An 18431-nucleotide genomic window follows, 5' to 3' on the forward strand; every position below is an offset into this window, starting at 1 on the left:
ACTGAAATGCACTCACACACATGAACTAACAATTCAGACACTTTACAAACTGTTTTTTTTTTTAAACATCAAACATATTTGCATACTGTAGATGTAAATTTGGCACAGCCAGTTCTGCAATTTCGCCACTATTAGCGAAACAGAAAATAATGTTGACATTAAACTCAGAGACATTACCAGAATAAAAACACGAACATGAACATAAGCAGATCCATTTTCAGTTGGCAAAAAAGGACTTTGAGTCATCGAAAGTAAAAACAGCCATGATGCCTGATCATTGATGCAATAGACACAAACATTTGCAAAACATCTTCAGCTCCCTCATATTTAACTAATACATACTTAAACATGAATGAATACACATTTTTTAGAACACATTTACATAAGAGCTGTACTGAAGACTCTGTGTCTCATTACTGTGTCTGTGAAACAGCAGGTTCAGACAGATTCTCCATTTCATGAGTCTCTGCTGTGTTCTGTGAACAAGACATTGTTATTTGTCAACTAACTGTACTCTATATGAAGATGTCAAAGCTTAGACTGCAGATGAGTTTATATCACACATAATTATTGTGTTACCCTGAGCTGATGTCTGTGTCTTTGATCTGATTTCCTTTGATTGTGTGTAGATCTGTATAAGAAAACACAATTACAGTTTTAACATTGATATATACACAGTTGAATGTACTGTTTATATAAGGGCTGCATTTAAATCTGAACTTACTCAGTTGTATCAATCTTCCCTGTGTGACAGGAGACATTAGAGAGAGAAAGTTGTTTAAAATGTTAATAATTGAGCAAAATCAGAATCACAGCAAGTAAATCACACTCTGTAAGGAGTAGGTAAATGTTTGTCTCATTTTACCAGTGTTGAAACTTCTTCATTTCAATAACTGTTTGCATCTGTTAAAGATCAGCATTATAGATATTGCCAAATAAACCAGTGACCCATCAGCCTCTTTCACTGCCGAATTAGGCTACACTCTTAAAAATAAAAGTTCTTTATTGGTATTAATGGTTCAGTGAAGAACCTTTAACATCCATGGAATCTTTCCACAGCACAAAAGATTCTTTATAGTGGAAAAAGGTTCTTTAGTATATTTTTAAAAAAGTTCTTAATACACACTAAAGGCCTGTTTACACCTGGTAACTTCATGTGTTTTTACTAATCGGATAGCTATCCTATGTATTAAAACCATCCATATACAATTGGCCATGTAAATGTGTCTCCGTAAAACAAACATAAATCCGATCTTCAATTCCTGCACTCTATGTAATGAGTTCATGTCAAAAGCAACGGATATGAGCTGCATTTTATTATTCATCATCAGCTAATTTCAAGATCAAATACCACAATAGGAGAGAGAGCAGCATCAGCGCTGGCTAGATCATTTAGTCTCACTACTTTTAATGGAAAAGGGTTGAGGGTTGAGCTTCAGGATGCGACGCTGAACTTTCAGTTTCATTTGCAGCAGTTTACTCCATATCTGTGGCGATGCATGTTGCAGTAGTGCTGTCATATCTGGCTACTAGAAGCCGGTATAACACACACTCACGTGTTTATTTTTTTACTATTATGGAAGGAGTGAAATTTGCATGTGGCTTTAACAACCAGATGCATTTACACTTGTCCAGTTTCGACAGGAATGCATCTCAAACAACCTTCTGAAGTGGTTTGAGTGACCAGATTTAAATCCGTCTCAGAAGTGTTTTAGAGAGAATTTACACCTGATCGGATAGACATACAATCAGAAAAAATGCATGAAGTGCATGGTTCATTTAAGAACTGTTCACTGAACGGTTCTTTGTAAACCAAAACTGGTTCTTCTATGGCATCACTGCAAAAAACCCCTTTTGAAACCTTTATTTTTAAGAGAATATGATCAACATTTAAGGGTATCTTACAGCATTTCACAAGGAACTAATTTTGGAATAATGTATTTTGAACAGATTCACTGGATTTTGACCACTTTTTGACCAAACTTAAAAAAAAAATAAAAGAATTAAAATATACTTACAGTAAGCATGCATTTTTAAAACCAGCCAATACAAGGCAAAAACACATTCGGAGGGGAAGATAATGACTCCCAGATCCTTCAAAACGCGCTCACTGTTTCCTAAGAATTAAAATGATAGAATAACTTTGACGAGAAAGGAAGATGCATCAGACATTTGAAAGCAAAATGGTAAAGCAATTTTTAGTAATATAATTGTGTTCAGCATGTTATTTGCATAATTAGTTAAAAGATCTCTATAATGTATAAGATAATATTATAGATATTTACTCACGTGCTTTCAGGATCAGTTCTGCTGTCAGTGTAACAGAGCTCAACAAAACAAGACCAACTGCTCCAAACATGTACATGATTTCATGACAGAGATGAACTTTAACACAAAGACACAAAACAAACACAAACACACAGTTGCATTAATTAAGCAGATCTCTTTTCAATGCAATACAATATATGTGTGTGTGTGTGTGTGTGTGTGTGTGTGTGTGTGTGTGTGTTAGGACTCGTATTAGGATTCAGCAGTGAGTAATTACATGTATTTGATCTTTGTTGGCTCGTCTCAGTCTGTTGTCGTTGTGTCTGGTCTCTTGAACGTTCTGCCGCTGTTAAAACAAAACTGAAATCTGATTCATGTCAAATGGATGAGCAGAAAATATGGATTTATCCTGGGATCATATCTACTCTAGTAATAACAAACTACAGTGCAACAACATGTTTCTTTATTGACTAATTTACTGAATGACCTAAAAAAAAAAAAACAATAATAGAATAAATCAAGAAGGTCTAGTAAAGGGAGACAATATTATACCCAGTGCTGAGCAGTAACTGATTATGCAGTCTGAATCACGTATTCAGATTCCAAAAATGAAGCACTTGTAAATACATTTAAATTTTATTGATTACATTTTATTGACACAATGGCAGTAAATTATTCATTATTGATTGATTCTCCCTAATTATTCTTTTTTTCTCTTTTAAATTATTTTTCTAAAACAGTCTGTTGCTTATATGTTCAGAAAGCACACAGCATGGAGTGGCCTACACAGTGGCCTACACAGCATTTGACAACTGGATTTACAGAAATAATTTCACTTTTAAGGAGAAGTATGCAAAAAATGCTGTTGATAACAGAATAGAATGTATTTGCAGCCTTACACATTTGGCAGTGATTAAAGTCTTTTGGAGCATAAAAAGACAAGCTTTGCACACCTGGATTTCTGTGAAGCTTGTCTTTGGGAAGTGAACATTCAGCCTAGTTTTGTCCTAAGCGCTTTGGATCAGGTTTTTTATTATCTCTGTTTTGGGTTTTTTTGCATTCAGCTTTCATTCTACCCTAACCAGTTCTCTGGTTCATTACAGACATGATGCTTGGAGTTGAGGTTCATCAGACCAGAGAATCTAGTTTCTCACAGAGTCCTTTGGGTGTCATTTTGCAAATTTCGAGCAGGTTTTCATGTGTCTTCACTGAGGAGAGGCTTCTGTACAGCCACTTTGTCATAAAGCTCAGATCTTTGAATGTTGCAGTGATGGTTGGTTTTAGGGCTGGATGATTAATCGAAAAGTAATCAAAACCGAAATTCAGAACCACTAACCGACGTAATTTTCCCATGTTGGTTATTTTGGTTTTTAATTTTTTTTTTTTTTTTTTTTAATCCTGTTAATACTTCCTACTTAAAAACATACTACCACGTGTGTAGCCACGTGACTCTGCCCCGTCCAGTCAGTGGCATAAAAGCAACACGGAGGTAAACGCTGGTTCAAAGCATAGTGATGGCGCGCGAGCGGTGAGCCTTGCGTCTTCACTAAACTTTGTCAGTTGTATTTGTTTTAAGGTTTGCCAGTTTGGACATTCAAGCGATTGTAGACGATTGGATATGTATTATTATATCGAGCTACCGTGCTCGCGCAGCTGCATTGTGGCACGAACACTCATACAAACAGCAGCTGCGCAAAACGTGAAGATCGTGCCCACAGAGAGGAATGCAGAAACTAGTGATAAATCACAGGACAGCGCTGACAACTAAAGTAGCTTAGAAACTCAAAACTTATTATAGCATATATTTTTCTACTTTTAAAGGAACTATTTACAACCCACAGCTTCACAATTAATAGAGACGGTATGACTAATTCACACACGCAATCGCTCTCATTAAGCTAAAACGGCTTGCCATATGCTCATATCAGATAAAGATAAATTAACACAGTACCAGTAATGAGAGCGATTGAGTGTGTGAATTAGTCATACCGTCTCTCTATTAATTGTGAAGCTGTGGGTTGTAAATAGTTCCTTCAAAAGTAGAAAAATATATGCTATAAGTTTTGAGTTTCTCAGCTACTTTTATGGCAAGCCGTTTTAGATTAAATTGTTCCCAGTGTTACTCGTCGTAATTGCTTTTTCACTAGTAAGAATTCAATTAGAGAGCTCTATAATTCAATTCTTACTAGTAACAATTATTATTAAAGAGCTCTCTAACTCAATTGCAGAGCTCTCTTATTCAAAGAGCTTTGTAATTCAATTAGAGAGCTCTGCAATTGCATTAGAGAGCTCTCTAAATCAGTTCTTACTAGTAACAATTCCTGCTACAGAGCTCTACAATCATATTCTTACTAGTAAAAACTTGTATTCATTAGATGCAAAACAGATTGGTGATTACACGCATTTCCCTCCCCAAATCCCGCCTGCGATGCTACTCTTCAAAATAAAAGTCCAATTAGAACGAATTGTTATTGTGTCAGAATGACTGCAATACTGAGATGACAGTTTGGATATGTTTTGCTATTGAAAGATAATATTTAATCACTACATTAATTCCCATCTTTATACGTTTTATATATATGGTAATGATAGAGTTTACCAGACAAAATATAATCTCTTTAATAAAAAAATAAACAATAGTAATATATTATATATAAAAATATATGATTATATTATATTATATTATATTATATTATATTATATTATATTAATGCCCGAAAAGCCGACACGCCTATTACTGATTACTAAAACTTTCCTGCATATAGCATATTTCTTGTAGCCTATACTTTTTTTTCTAATGGTAATAACCAAACAAACAAATACAAGCCCAAATTAGGAGTATGCGATATTGACAAATAATATATATATTTTTGGGGATTTTTTCGACAAGGATAAGGTGATATCCTGCTGATTGTTTTTGTGCGGGCTGGTTTAGGCCTGTATAAAACTACCAGTAGTGGCAGTCCATTCCTGTCTTAATGAGTGATTCATTGAATCATTCATTCAGATGATTTGTTCAAAACGGTTGATTCATTTAGAAATGAAGCAAATGACTGTCTTTATGAATTGGTAATTGAATCATTGACTCAAATTATTCGTTTAAAAACACAGATTCATATCAAGTATGAAACATTGCACTGTTGCTCTGAGATGCACAACAGTTCAGCCCGGCTTTGTTTGAAACTATTTTCGTAGCAAAAAACAGAGCAAAAACAGACAATATTGTGTCCAAAATGTAACTCACTGAATATTAACTTTTTGTTTGTTATAAACTATGAATATAAAATTTGTGATCACGCTATGTTATAGGCCTATAAAAAAAAATAAAAAAACTCATACAGGGATATTTTTGCCCTCATATAGCAGCATTACTGGCTTCATCATGCAGTGAATGTTTTGGACTCTCAAGTCGTGTTTTTGTTCGTCTTTTGCAAAGTCAGTCACACTCGATAGCGAATGTCAGCTCGTATATCATTAAAACGACAATTCGTAGATGATAAATATCGCACACCCCTATAGCCCAAATTGTCTCAGCATTATTTTGTGAGTGGAAAATGCAAGTAAAACTCTTGCAATGCTGAACAAAATAAGTATTTTACCATTTTAAAATAGCTGCATATCGCTATAATATTTATCTTTTCTGAGCGAGTGTGAATTCACCTTGAAATACAACAGTACGTAGCGTACCTTCACAACGGGGCTAAATGCACACCTTAAGAAAAATGTGCTTTTCAGTACTCCGATATTAAAACAATCAATTTAGCAAAGTTTGTTCTATCTCTAATTCAATTAAAGAGCTCTGCAATTATACATATCTTTAATGTGTTTTTTTACTAGTAAAACTTGAATTAGAGAGCTCTGCAATTGCATTATTACTAGTAAGAATTTAATTAGAGAGCTCTCTAATTGTATTTGTTGGAAGTAATAATTGGATTGGAGAGCTCTCTAATTGTAATTGTTACTAGTAAGAATTGAATTTGAGAGCTCTCTTTTGTAATTATTACTAGTAAGAATTGAATTAGAGAGCTCTCTAATTGTATTTGTTGCAAGTAATAATTGGATTAGAGAGCTCTCTATATTGTAATTGTTACTAGTAAGAATTGAATTATGGAGCTCTCTAATTGAATTCTTACTAGTAAAAATGCAATTACGACGAGTAACACTGGGAACAATTTAAGCTAAAACGGCTTGCCATAGCTCTCCAATTCAATTGTTACTAGTAGGAACTGAATTAGAGAGCTCTGCAATTGGAATTCTTACTAGTAAAAACAAACACATTTTTATGATTTTCTGAATGTTTAGACAAAACTGTGTATATTTGAAGTTTGGGGGGCTCTTATTTTGAAATACAACATCAGAATGTCCTGAAACAGTGTAGTTGACACCGTGAGAAGGTGTACTGTCCATCTGAGGTGAATTTGGTCTGTGGAAACTAGCACTTTTATTTTTATGATTTTTTGAATGTATAGACAAAACAGCATATATTTGAAGTTTGGGGGGGCTTTTATTTTGGAATACAACATCAGACTGTCCTGAAACTGTGTAGGTGACACCACCGTGAGAAAGTGTACTGTCCATCTGAGGTGAATTTGGTTTGTGGAAACTAGCACTTTTATTTTTATGATTTTTTGAATGTATAGACAAAACAGTGCATAGATATGAAGTTTGGGGGGCTTTTATTTTGGAATACAACATCAGAATGTCCTGAAACAGTGTAGTTGACACCGTAAGAAGGTGTACTGTCCATCTGAGGTGAATTTGGTCTGTGGAAACTAGGACTTTTCTTAGTTTTAGAATATATGGAAAAAACATTGTATATATGAGTGTTGGAGGACTTTTATTTTGGAATTTAGCAGCAGACAGTGTCAGACTGTGAGGTGTACTATCATTTTCAGGTGACTTTGGCCTGTTAAATTATTATTTATATTTATTTATTTAGGCCTTTTTTTCCATTTACTCGGGGAGACTTTTGTTTTGGAATTCAGCATATCATACAGTGACAGGGTCCGAGGTGTACTATAATTTTCAGGTGAAATTGGGCTGTGAATTTTTTTTTTATATATATATATATATATATATATATATATATTTATTTATTTAGGCCTGTTTTATTATTATTATTATTATTATTCAGGCAGACATTTATTTTGGATTTCAGCATATCATACAGTGACAGGCTGTGAGGTATACTATCATTTTCAGGCGAAATTGGGCTGTAAAATATGTATTTATTTAGTTATTTTCATTTATTCAGACAGACAGACTGAATAAATGAATGTGAAATCGCTTTGACAGAAGATTACTTGTTTTCAGATCAGTTCTCTGACGGTCTTACCGTAATAGCCAGTGTATGCACGAACCGCAAAATATAGTGGCAGCTAGATTGACCGTGCATTTCGCGGTGGCGGCTGGCTTGACCGCAGTCATTTACTGCAATGTGTAATGTTTTTAAAAATGTTGAAGATTTATGTAGCAAATTAGAATCGATCAAATTATTGAATATATTTTGTTAATGTTTTTCAGTTTTGTTCAAGGTAGGCTAATTAAAGTTTTTTTTTTCCATTAACGGAACTATATATATATTGGGTAAAATAATAGTAGCCTATATAAGTAATAATATAGTTTCTGTATTTTCAAAATGAACATATTTAAATGACAGTATATTTGTTGAACTAAAATGAATTATTTTGTGTAGGCTAGGTATCAAAATAAACCAAATATAGTACAAACTTTGCTAAATTGATTGTTTTAATATCGGAGTGCTGAAAAGCACATTTTTCTTAAGGTGTGCATTTAGCCCCGTTGTGAAGGTACGCTACGTACTGTTGTATTTCAAGGTGAATTCACACTCGCTCAGAAAAGATAAATATTATAGCAATATAGAGCTATTTTAAAATTGTAAAATACTTATTTTGTTCAGCATTGCAAGAGTTTTACTTGCATTTTCCACTCACAAAATAATGCTGAGGCAATTTGGGCTTATAGGGGTGTGCGATATTTATCATCTATGAATTGTCGTTTTAACGATATACGAGCTGACATTCGCTATCGAGTGTGACTGACTTTGCAAAAGACGAACAAAAACATGACTTGAGAGTCCAAAACAAGAGAGCAACAGTGCAATGTTTCGTACTTGATATGAATCTGTGTTTTTAAACGAATAATTTGAGTCAATGATTCAATTACCAATTCATAAAGACAGTCATTTGCTTCGTTTCTAAATTAATCAACCGTTTTGAACGAATCATCTGAATGAATCATTCAATGAATCACTCATTAAGACAGGAATGGACTGCCACTACTGGTAGTTTTATACAGGCCTAAACCAGCCCGCACAAAAATAATCAGCAAGATATCACCTTATCCTTGTCGAAAAAATCCCCAAAAATATATATATTATTTGTCAATATCGCATACTTCTAATTTGGGCTTGTATGTGTTTGTTTGGTTATTACCATTAGAAAAAAAAAAGTATAGGCTACAAGAAATATGCTATATGCAGGAAAGTTTTAGTAATCAGTAATAGGCGTGTCGGCTTTTCGGGCATTAATATAATATAATATAATATAATCATATATTTTTATATATAATATATTACTATTGTTTATTTTTTTATTAGATTATATTTTGTCTGGTAAACTCTATCATTACCATATATATAAAACGTATAAAGATGGGAATTAATGTAGTGATTAAATATTATCTTTCAATAGCAAAACATATCCAAACTGTCATCTCAGTATTGCAGTCATTCTGACACAATAACAATTCGTTCTAATTGGACTTTTATTTTGAAGAGTAGCATCGCAGGTGGGATTTGGGGAGGGAAATGCGTGTAATCACCAATCTCTTTTGCATCTAATGAATACAAGTTTTTACTAGTAAGAATATGATTGTAGAGCTCTGTAACAGGAATTGTTACTAGTAAGAACTGATTTAGAGAGCTCTCTAATGCAATTGCAGAGCTCTCTAATTGAATTATAGAGCTTTCTAATCATAATTGTTACTAGTAAGAATTGAATAATGGAGCTCTCTAATTGAATTCTTACTAGTAAAAATGTAATTACGACGAGTAACGCTGGGAACAATTTAAGCTAAAACGGCTTGCCATTCGAGCAGAAATCTGTAAGAAATGTTACGAACCATAGATGAAGTAACTGCTGAAAGTGAGCTGTTATGTCAGATCACTCTTTCAAAAGAAAAAAATATCCCACCTTTAATAGTCAATCATATTTACAGTATAAACCTTGTCAGTGAACTATGAGGGCAAAAAAAAAAAAAAAAAAAAAACAAACAAACAAAAAAACAAAACGAAATAATCGTTCATTAATCGTAATCGAGGTAAAATGTTCAATCGAGGATTTAATTTTAGGCCATAATCATCCAGCCCTAGTTGGTTTCTGGATCTCTGGATCTTAACAAATTAAAAATAACGTGGCAAAAGATATGTTCGGATAACACCTTTCTCTGGCAGTGAGTAAACCGATCTCTGTTTTCTGCAGTTCCTCCTCCTCCTAGCAGCAACTATCACAGGTGCAAAATGGGTTACAAGACATGTACAAGACATTTTTTTTTGTGTGTATGTATGTGTGGAATCACTCATCTTTCACTGCGTGTCTTTAGTAAATCCTTACAGTAGTTTTTAACACCAAAAGAGAGTTTACGTCAAGTGTCAATGTGATATTTCAATTTTTTGTTATTGAATTTTCAAAATTAATCACAAATAAAGATTTCAGATGCAAAAGCCTCTACGTGCCATCTGACATTTTCTTCTAAAATGAGCATTTTTTATCAGGCTCCTATGTTTAGGTTTAGTATTTTCACTTTATTGGCAAATAATAGGTCTTTTTCATTACCGTTAAAGTGAAATAACTGAACAGCCTGATAAAAATGGTCATTTTAGAAGAAAATTTCAGATGGCACTTAGAGGCTTTTGCATCTGAAGTCTTCAAATGAGGTTCTTGCTTTTTCATTTTGGGGTACAGAGTGTAGATTGATGTAGAAAAAATAAAGCAATTTAGCATGTGAAAAAAAAAGTGAAAAATATGAAGGGATCTGAATACTTTCAGACATCACAGTTCAGTCTCCTGTCTAGAAATCACCCATCATGAAGTCATTAATAGGATTTAAAATAATGTACAGTTTAGCAAGCACAATGTCTAATATAAAGCAGATATACCCATAACTTCATTTACCTTATAACATAAATAATGATTTATACATTTTGTATAATGTTTAAGACATCAAAGCAAGAGCTGAGGAACATCAAAGCAAGAGCTGAGCAATTGCTTTTTTCTGTCTGTTTTCATGTTTATTTAGACATAGAACTGTCTCTTTACGACCACAACACACGGGAGATGTTTCAGGCTAGCACGCCAACTTTGCCTCAGCGCCAGGTGCAAGACAAATGAGAAAAGGTACAGGTGCCGAGGGAGCTTCAGTAGATCAAAAGTGAATGGCAAATATAGTAGATTTGTGAGATAGTGGAACAGTGAATACAACATGCTTAAATGTGGAAAGTTTTAAAACAGCATAAAATATTTCCATGCTTGTATTTATTAAATACGTCACATTTAAGATCATGTCTCTCAAATGTATGGACTAAAATATACTGCTATGTGAGATCACAATATAAGTCACAAATTGATATGTTTTTTTTTTTCATATTCACATTCTTCCACATAGAGATTCAAAAGAGAACATTTTTTTTTTCCTTTGTACTGCATTCAATTTAGGAATGACAGAACTGTTGCAATTAATTTATATTGACAACTAATAGAATGTTAAACATTTCATGTTTACTTCTTCACTTGCAAGTTTTTGAAACAGATATTCTAACTGAGATTTGTTAAAGAGTTTACTGATTATATAAAATTTCAGTGAAGGTTGACTAATCTTTGAACTGTGTAGTTATTTGCATGTCTCATCCATGAGGATGCAATGATGGAGAACAAGCTTTTGGGGGTTTTAAGAACCAGAACCAAGCTGTCTGAGCAAGGTGAACTTTAGCTGCAATGTGAGATTCTCTTAATATGCCTGGAGGTGAGGAGTCAGACAAAAATGGTCAAATTCAGTATTGATCCACCACCATCTCAATTACAATCAAGTACAAATTAACTGTATTCAGTTGTCTTGTAGCAAAGACTATAGAATAACACAAGACATGTCACTCGTATTGTTTTGAATGGGAGAAAGTGTAACGCTCAATATGGCGGAATAAGTCCCGCCTTCAAAATAAGAGCCAATTGCCGACCTGTAAAATCATCGCGTCACTGCAGCGGCCGTTAGAAGCACCAGTTTTTATAGAAACAGTCAGACGCGCGCCTCCGAAATGAGGCACAAGAGACGTGCATTTAGGTCTGCGCATGCGCATTAGCTCGATCCAGCCTAAATACTGTTTTTTTGTCATGATTTGAGCGTTTGGAAAAAAAATTTATGAGACAGTTGTTGTCAGATTTCATTGGTGATTTCAAATATGAAATTTAATCGAAAGCTTGGCAAACAGCTTTGGAGAATTTGATGTTTCCCCATTCAAAGAGATAGGAGCTGCATGATGCCCAGGATGCCTGAGAGGCGTTTCAAAGATGGCCGCCAAGTGAAATGACTTGTCTTAAAGGGACTTTGCTTGTAGGCACTAAAACAGTCCCGTACTTTGTAGTCGAAATAATTTTCATGTTGAAAAGTATTAAGATTTCTGTGCCACCCTGGTTTATGTTGTTTTATAATTACAGTGTTGGGTAATAAAGGACACTGTGATCATTGTAAGTCAGTGATGGATAATACCTGTCACACGGTTTTCATAGAACACGATCATCTTCAGAACTTCAATAAATACAATGACACAGATCCATCCCACGCACTCTGTTGATTAAACAAAATAAAAAAATCTTACACTAAAAATAAAGTAATAAAATAAAATAAACTTACACTTACACAGCACAATATCTTAAAAAAAGCTGTATTCTAAATGTAAACCTTACAAAAAAATTTGTCCTTGCATAAAAGCAGACAAATGTGTGATTTCCTTTAACAAATCTACTTAAAAACCTTCTTGTTAAAACTATATACTATCTACTTTAAGAAAGTGTTTTTTTTTTTGTTTTGTTTTTTTGAAAAATTAAAATGACTAAAAATAAAATAAAGTAAAGTAGCATACCTTTCTCTCTTTCCAATATGGTTAGATGAATATAAATCACAAGGATGATATCCAGGAGTGTTATTGTTATTATCCACAATAATGTTATCCATCTTTGGCGGAGACCTGTGAATGAAGAGATCACCTTCTGAATTCATAAACTCGCACAGGTCACAAACTAGAACTGATCTCAATCTGATACAGATCAATTGAGAAGAGTCGACATGAAATCAAAATTGGCTTGAATTTATGTTATTAATGCTCCTTGATGTTCTTATTGGTCTTAACAAGTTTCTTGATGTTTTTGCTGCAGTTAAGCCAATCACATTTACAGTTATACACAGTTCACTTTTCACAATACAATCAACAACCAAAGGATAAAATTAAGTCTCACTTAATTCAGAAATATGTAACAATACAGTACTGTCGATATAGCGACTCCTTTTTAATGCCGAAACTAATAGTTTAGCAAATATTATGCATCATGCATATATTTCAACATAAGCATAGTATTTCTATTAATTCAGTAATTCATAAATACAAGAATATTGTTATAAGATCTACTCTTTCCATACTTATACAAATACAGTAATAATAAGAATGTATTTCGGCATGTACTTACATTTGAATTTTGTTTGCAGAAAAGGTAAAAATCGTATAAAGGGAAGCACCAGTGGCTGAACAAAGATCACAATTAAAAATACTACAATAAAAGAAAAACAGTGCATTATTTTCCCATTCAAACAAAACAACAGTCAATAATATGTCATTAAAACACGTCAACATTGCTCAAATGTTAAAATCACTGAAATGAGAGTCTAGAAGTGTTCTTATTGAACACCTAATGATTTAATTCAATCTGCGCATCCATATCAACATGTCATTCTACATCAAGGTGAAACTGGCTGAATTACAATCAACTGGATTTTTACACAGAAAAACAATGCAAGCAGGTGGCATTTCACAAACTACTCGCATATTGGGGTAATTATGAAGGAATCATTATTTAGGTGTTACCTGGAGAAGGAAGTCCAAACAAGGTGATCAACTCGGCGAGTTGAAATGAAGACACGGCCAAAATACACCAAAAAAAATTATCTAAAAAAAAAAAAAAAAAAAGTAAGAAAAAAGGAAAAAAGTAAGCAAGAATGGATGAGTGCTATTTTTTGGAAAGGCTTTCCCTAACCACACTGTGAGCACTGACAATCACAATTGTACAATAGTGGGGGGAAACTGTGGTCAAGCTAAATGCTTTGTTTTATCAACACTCAGTAACTAAATTTGAGAGTATGTAAAATGGTTTATTGAGAGTGAATGTTTTTTTTCTAGAGCTAATATTTGCAACTTTAATATTGAGGTAAAACAATAAGAATGTGTTCACCTAGAGTTTGCTTGTGTCGGGAAGACTCTCTTGGCTGTTGTTGACTGGGTGGCCTTGAGTCAACTAAAAAAAAATAAATAAATAAAAAAAAAAATCAAACATTAACACACAGTTAGGCCTAAAATGAAACTATTCGAATGTTCTGTATGTATTTGATTATCATTTTTGGCAACTGTAGAATAAGAAAAAATAAATGTACATGAACAAACCCATTGGTAATAAACTTATCAACCATAAATATGTGCTTTTATATACTTTGCCTGTCGCTCAGCTTTAACAATTAAGGACTCAAATCACACAGAAACTCTTACCTGCACTCAGGAGGAGACACAACAGCACAAACACTCCAAGGTATATTCCAGATAATACACGAGGTATGATGCTTGTATCATGTGCTCTCTTTCTCCAGCCATAATTAAAAATAACTTGAGGAATAGATACAAAATAAATGTTACACAAGATAGATGATGTCCTGAGAAAGAACAGAACATATCTAAGGATGTGGTGAACTGAAGAGTGTTTGTCAAACAGTTGCCTGAATTAAATAAGGCCATAATAACTGAATCTGTACCAAGAAAAGTGAAGGTCACCTCATGTACATCATGATATTTTAGAAAAGATAACTCAACACTAAATGTAGTAAAACAAACCATAAAAGAATGTAATCTTATTATTTTATAATTTATAATATATCAAACATTCAAACATATGTAAAATTATGACACCCATAGTTTCTATTGTACTATTAAAGCAGGATACAGAAAATGTTTCTACTACTGACAGATATATCACTGAAATAGATGTTCAGAGAAATCACAATTGTTGTTGTAAATGGCAAAAAAAGTAATCCTGGGATACAACAGTTGTAAGACTTTGAGTGCTGCTTGTCTTTTAATCATTTTGAGTATTCAGGTTTGGATGACCAGAGTGGTTGGTGTAAGATTTAACAGCTGAATACTGCCAGGTCTATTGAAGTTGGCAAACAGGTAATATTTCATAAAACACTTTTAATGTCAGAATAATGAGCATGACCTCTGATGTGTAACATTAGGATTTACCCACCTGAATAAACAATGACTGAAAAAACAGCAAATTCACTTGTTATTCTGATACACCTGTTCCATGTTTTAATGTTGTCTGTAGACAGAAATGAAGTCATTTTATAATATTATTACATATCCAGATACAGATTGCTTACTCTACATTTATGCAGTGTTAGGTTGTGAAGGACAAAGTGTATTTTTTCACCAAGCACTACAAATTTCTTGACACATTCTATACATGCCAAGAATACAATTAAAAAATAATCTAAAAAGTGGTTTAAAATAATGTCATGCTTCAGTATTTGACAATTTAATATATTTAACTGCAATAGAATTAATTAATCACTAACAATATTGTCATGCTATGTCTTAATATGTTGCCATCAATTTGCCATTACTTAGCTCCTTAAGAAAAATAATAATAACTATTCTTAAATCTTAACATACCTTGAAGATACTTTAAATAAGCCCAAATCAACATAACAGGCCTCAGAATATACAGAGCACAGCAAGTGACGGTCTCATGCAGAAATCCTGGAACAGAATATTTATTGATGGATATTAAACAATATTGATGAAATTTTAAAAATATCTAAAATTTCCATCATAAGAGAATACACAAACACACCAACAGTTAGCACGAGTCTAGTATAAGACAATTCTGTACAACATTACAACAAAACTAATAAAATCTGCCACAGCGCAGTCTCATATAAACTACTAAACTCACCCTCAGTGAGACCCCAGAAGATGAAGGTGAAGAACATACAGATGTTTGGAAAAAAGACCAGAGAAAGCTGAAGATTCCATATTGTGCTGCTGGAGACTGAAGAGAAGATGCAGAATAATCACAGTTAAATGAGCAAAACACTTACAGTGACACATAAACAGTTATTCACAAGAAATTATAAGATTTTCCTTCCAAACACACCTGTGTTTTTTGATCTGCAGTAGATCAGGCAGCAGAGCAGAAGTACAGCTCCAGATCCAGCAACGAAACAGAAAACCAACACAGTTATGTGCCAAGAAGAAAAACCTGTCAAACACAAACATCACCACTGAATCAATGTGTTACAAATAGTCATTGTTTCTTAATTATGGAGAATTTGCAATCATTATTTTAAAGAATTCCTAACAGCTTGCGTCACCCTTCGAGTACCAGGGGCCCGATGTATAAACGTTGTGTACACACAAAATGGCCATTGAAATACGCGTACGCAATTTTCCACGCATGCATGTATCGGGATTTATAGAAAATAAACGTAGAATATGTGCGCACCATCTGCACAATCTAGACCGTGTGTAGCTACGCCCCGGTGAACTGGTGTGAGCGAAGTAATGAAATGTTCTGAGTGAGGCACTGATGTCAGAGAATTGTTACGCTGCCAAATATCTTCAGTTTCCAGGAATAATATCCAAACATTCTACAATAGGTATTTATTTTATAGGCAAAACTGCATAAATTAGTCTTGTTTAAAACAATTAAAAAATTGCCAATAGGAATGAATTAGAATAATTCTTCTCTAAAAAGTACTGTATAGCTAAAACGTTTTCAGGTTTGTAAAACTGTACGCCAGAACCTGTGCAAAATTCCCTTTAAAAATCCTAATCAGTGGAAAACTGTGTGCACATGCATCCCTGCCTCATCTCCTGCCCAAAATAACCACATATGGAGCCTACAACACATAAATTTACTTATGATGCAGAACTTTACACTCCTATTGACGCTTTTACAGCATTGTGGTCTTGTGCTAATTTACCCTGTTTTTTTTAATTGCTTTGGCACAATTTTCACATGCAATTGGTAAATTTTGAAAACTCTTAGTACTAATATCACAGCAGATCAACAAAAGTGCACTTTTTTCAAACATTTCAGAATATTTTCAATTGTTTTAGTACAATACACAAAATCACAAAGTATCCTTTTCACTATGTAAAATAAGTGTTTCATCTTTATAAATGTTTCATTCACAGTAACGTCTCGGTTACGTATGTAACCCTCGTTCCCTGAAGGAGGGAACGGAGACGTACGTCAGTAGTGACCGACGAATTGGGATATCGCTAGAGAGCCCTATCAGCTTCGAGTGAACTACAACAGGCCAATGGAGTTGGCGTGCGATATTTGCATAATGCGCACCGCCCCCGCCAGGTGGTATAAATAGGGGAGCAGATGCAATCGCACTCTGTTTTTCGCTGAGGAGACAATCTAGTCTGCACTACAGCGAGGGTACAGCAACTGTGGCGACGGGACGTACGTCTCCGTTCCCTCCTTCAGGGAACGAGGGTTACATACGTAACCGAGATGTTCCCTTTCAGTCGGTCACGTTCGACGTACGTCAGTAGTCTGGTAGTAGCTGGTAGTAGCTCAGTAGTAGCTGGCTCTGCTAGGGAAAGACACGGGCTCGCCGTAGGGAGTTGACCGTGGACAAATACACACATGGGACCGCTCACGTGGAAGGGTCACGACATGTGGAACCCAGCCAAACGTCAACGTCAGTGACGGAGGTTTGGCCTGGCATCAGACACTCCGCAATGTCTGAGCCGAAGGGGGAGGCGGAGGAACTCGACAGGGTTCGCCAAGCGGGGAACTCGACTGGAGTGAAAAGGATGCACGTATCCGGCCCAGGGGGCGGGAGTGGCATTGCAAGCCGACACTAGAACGGGCTCTTCGCTTCTACCGGCTGGTGGAAGCGAGTACACGGGAAGATACCGGTTCTACACGAAGGCTATAGAATCTAGCGAACGTGTTAGGTGTCGCCCAGCCCGCAGCTCTACAGATATCTGTCAGCGAGGCGTCGTGCGCCAGCGCCCAGGAAGAGGCCACTCCTCTGGTGGAGTGGGCTCTCAACCTGAGCGGGCAAGGCACGCCCTGGGACTCATACGCCAGGGCGATGGCGTCCACTATCCAGTGGGCCATCCTCTGCTTGGAGACAGCCTTTCCCTTCTGCTGGTCCTGAAGCTTCGCGTTCTGTCCACGTACAGGCGCAGAGCGCGGACGGGACAGAGCAAAGCTAGGGCTGGGTCTGCCTCTTCCGAAGGCAGCGCTTGCAGGTTCACTACCAAATCTCGAAAGGGAGTGGTAGGAACCTTGGGCACATATCCAGGCCGGGGTCTCAGGATAACGTGAGAGTCACCGGGCCCGAATTCCAGGCACGATTCGTGGCAACTCGAGGCAATTGATATGCCAATGCAGCTGGGGCCCCGTCCACAGACCCGAGGCTGCATGCCCGTTGTACGTGGCTCCCCACCCCGTGGAGGAGGCATCTGTGTGGACCACAGCATGCCTGGACACTTGTTCGAGGGGGACTCCCGCCCGCAGGAAGGAAGGGTCCGACCACTTGGTGAGAGTGCGACGGCAGTTCGGTGTCACGGGGACACGGAATGTACCGCGCTGCCACGCCCATCTCGGGACCCGGCCGCGGAGCCAGTGTTGAAGCGGCCTCATATGAAGCAATCCGAGCGGCGTGACTGCGGCTGCGGATGCCATATGCCCCAGGAGCCTCTGAAAGAGTTTCAGTGGGGCCGCTGTCCTGCGCTTGAGCGTACTCAGGCAGGTCAACACTGACTGGACGCGCTCCTCGGTGAGGCGCGCAGTCCGGGCGAC

At 35.8% G+C, this 18431-nt stretch overlaps 1 protein-coding gene across 8 annotated transcripts in view; it reads right to left on the minus strand.

Moving 5' to 3' along the window:
• The window catches only part of LOC127509449 (uncharacterized), a 103855-nt gene that overhangs the window by 52093 nt on the left and 33331 nt on the right, over nucleotides 1-18431 (minus strand). For 3 of the 8 annotated variants that reach the window (XM_051888176.1, XM_051888169.1, XM_051888175.1), the window contains exons 4-5: nucleotides 15759-15863; nucleotides 15558-15653 (exon numbers count right to left, since the gene is read on the minus strand). The exons of the other annotated variants lie outside the window; for them this stretch is intronic. In XM_051888176.1, coding sequence (XP_051744136.1) covers nucleotides 15558-15653; nucleotides 15759-15863 — 201 coding nt within the window. The remainder of the gene's footprint in view (nucleotides 1-15557; nucleotides 15654-15758; nucleotides 15864-18431) is intronic. 8 annotated transcript variants of the gene reach the window in all.

The sequence above is a fragment of the Ctenopharyngodon idella genome, chromosome 3 (assembly GCF_019924925.1).
Source record: "Ctenopharyngodon idella isolate HZGC_01 chromosome 3, HZGC01, whole genome shotgun sequence".
Classification (NCBI taxonomy): Eukaryota; Metazoa; Chordata; class Actinopteri; order Cypriniformes; family Xenocyprididae; genus Ctenopharyngodon; species Ctenopharyngodon idella.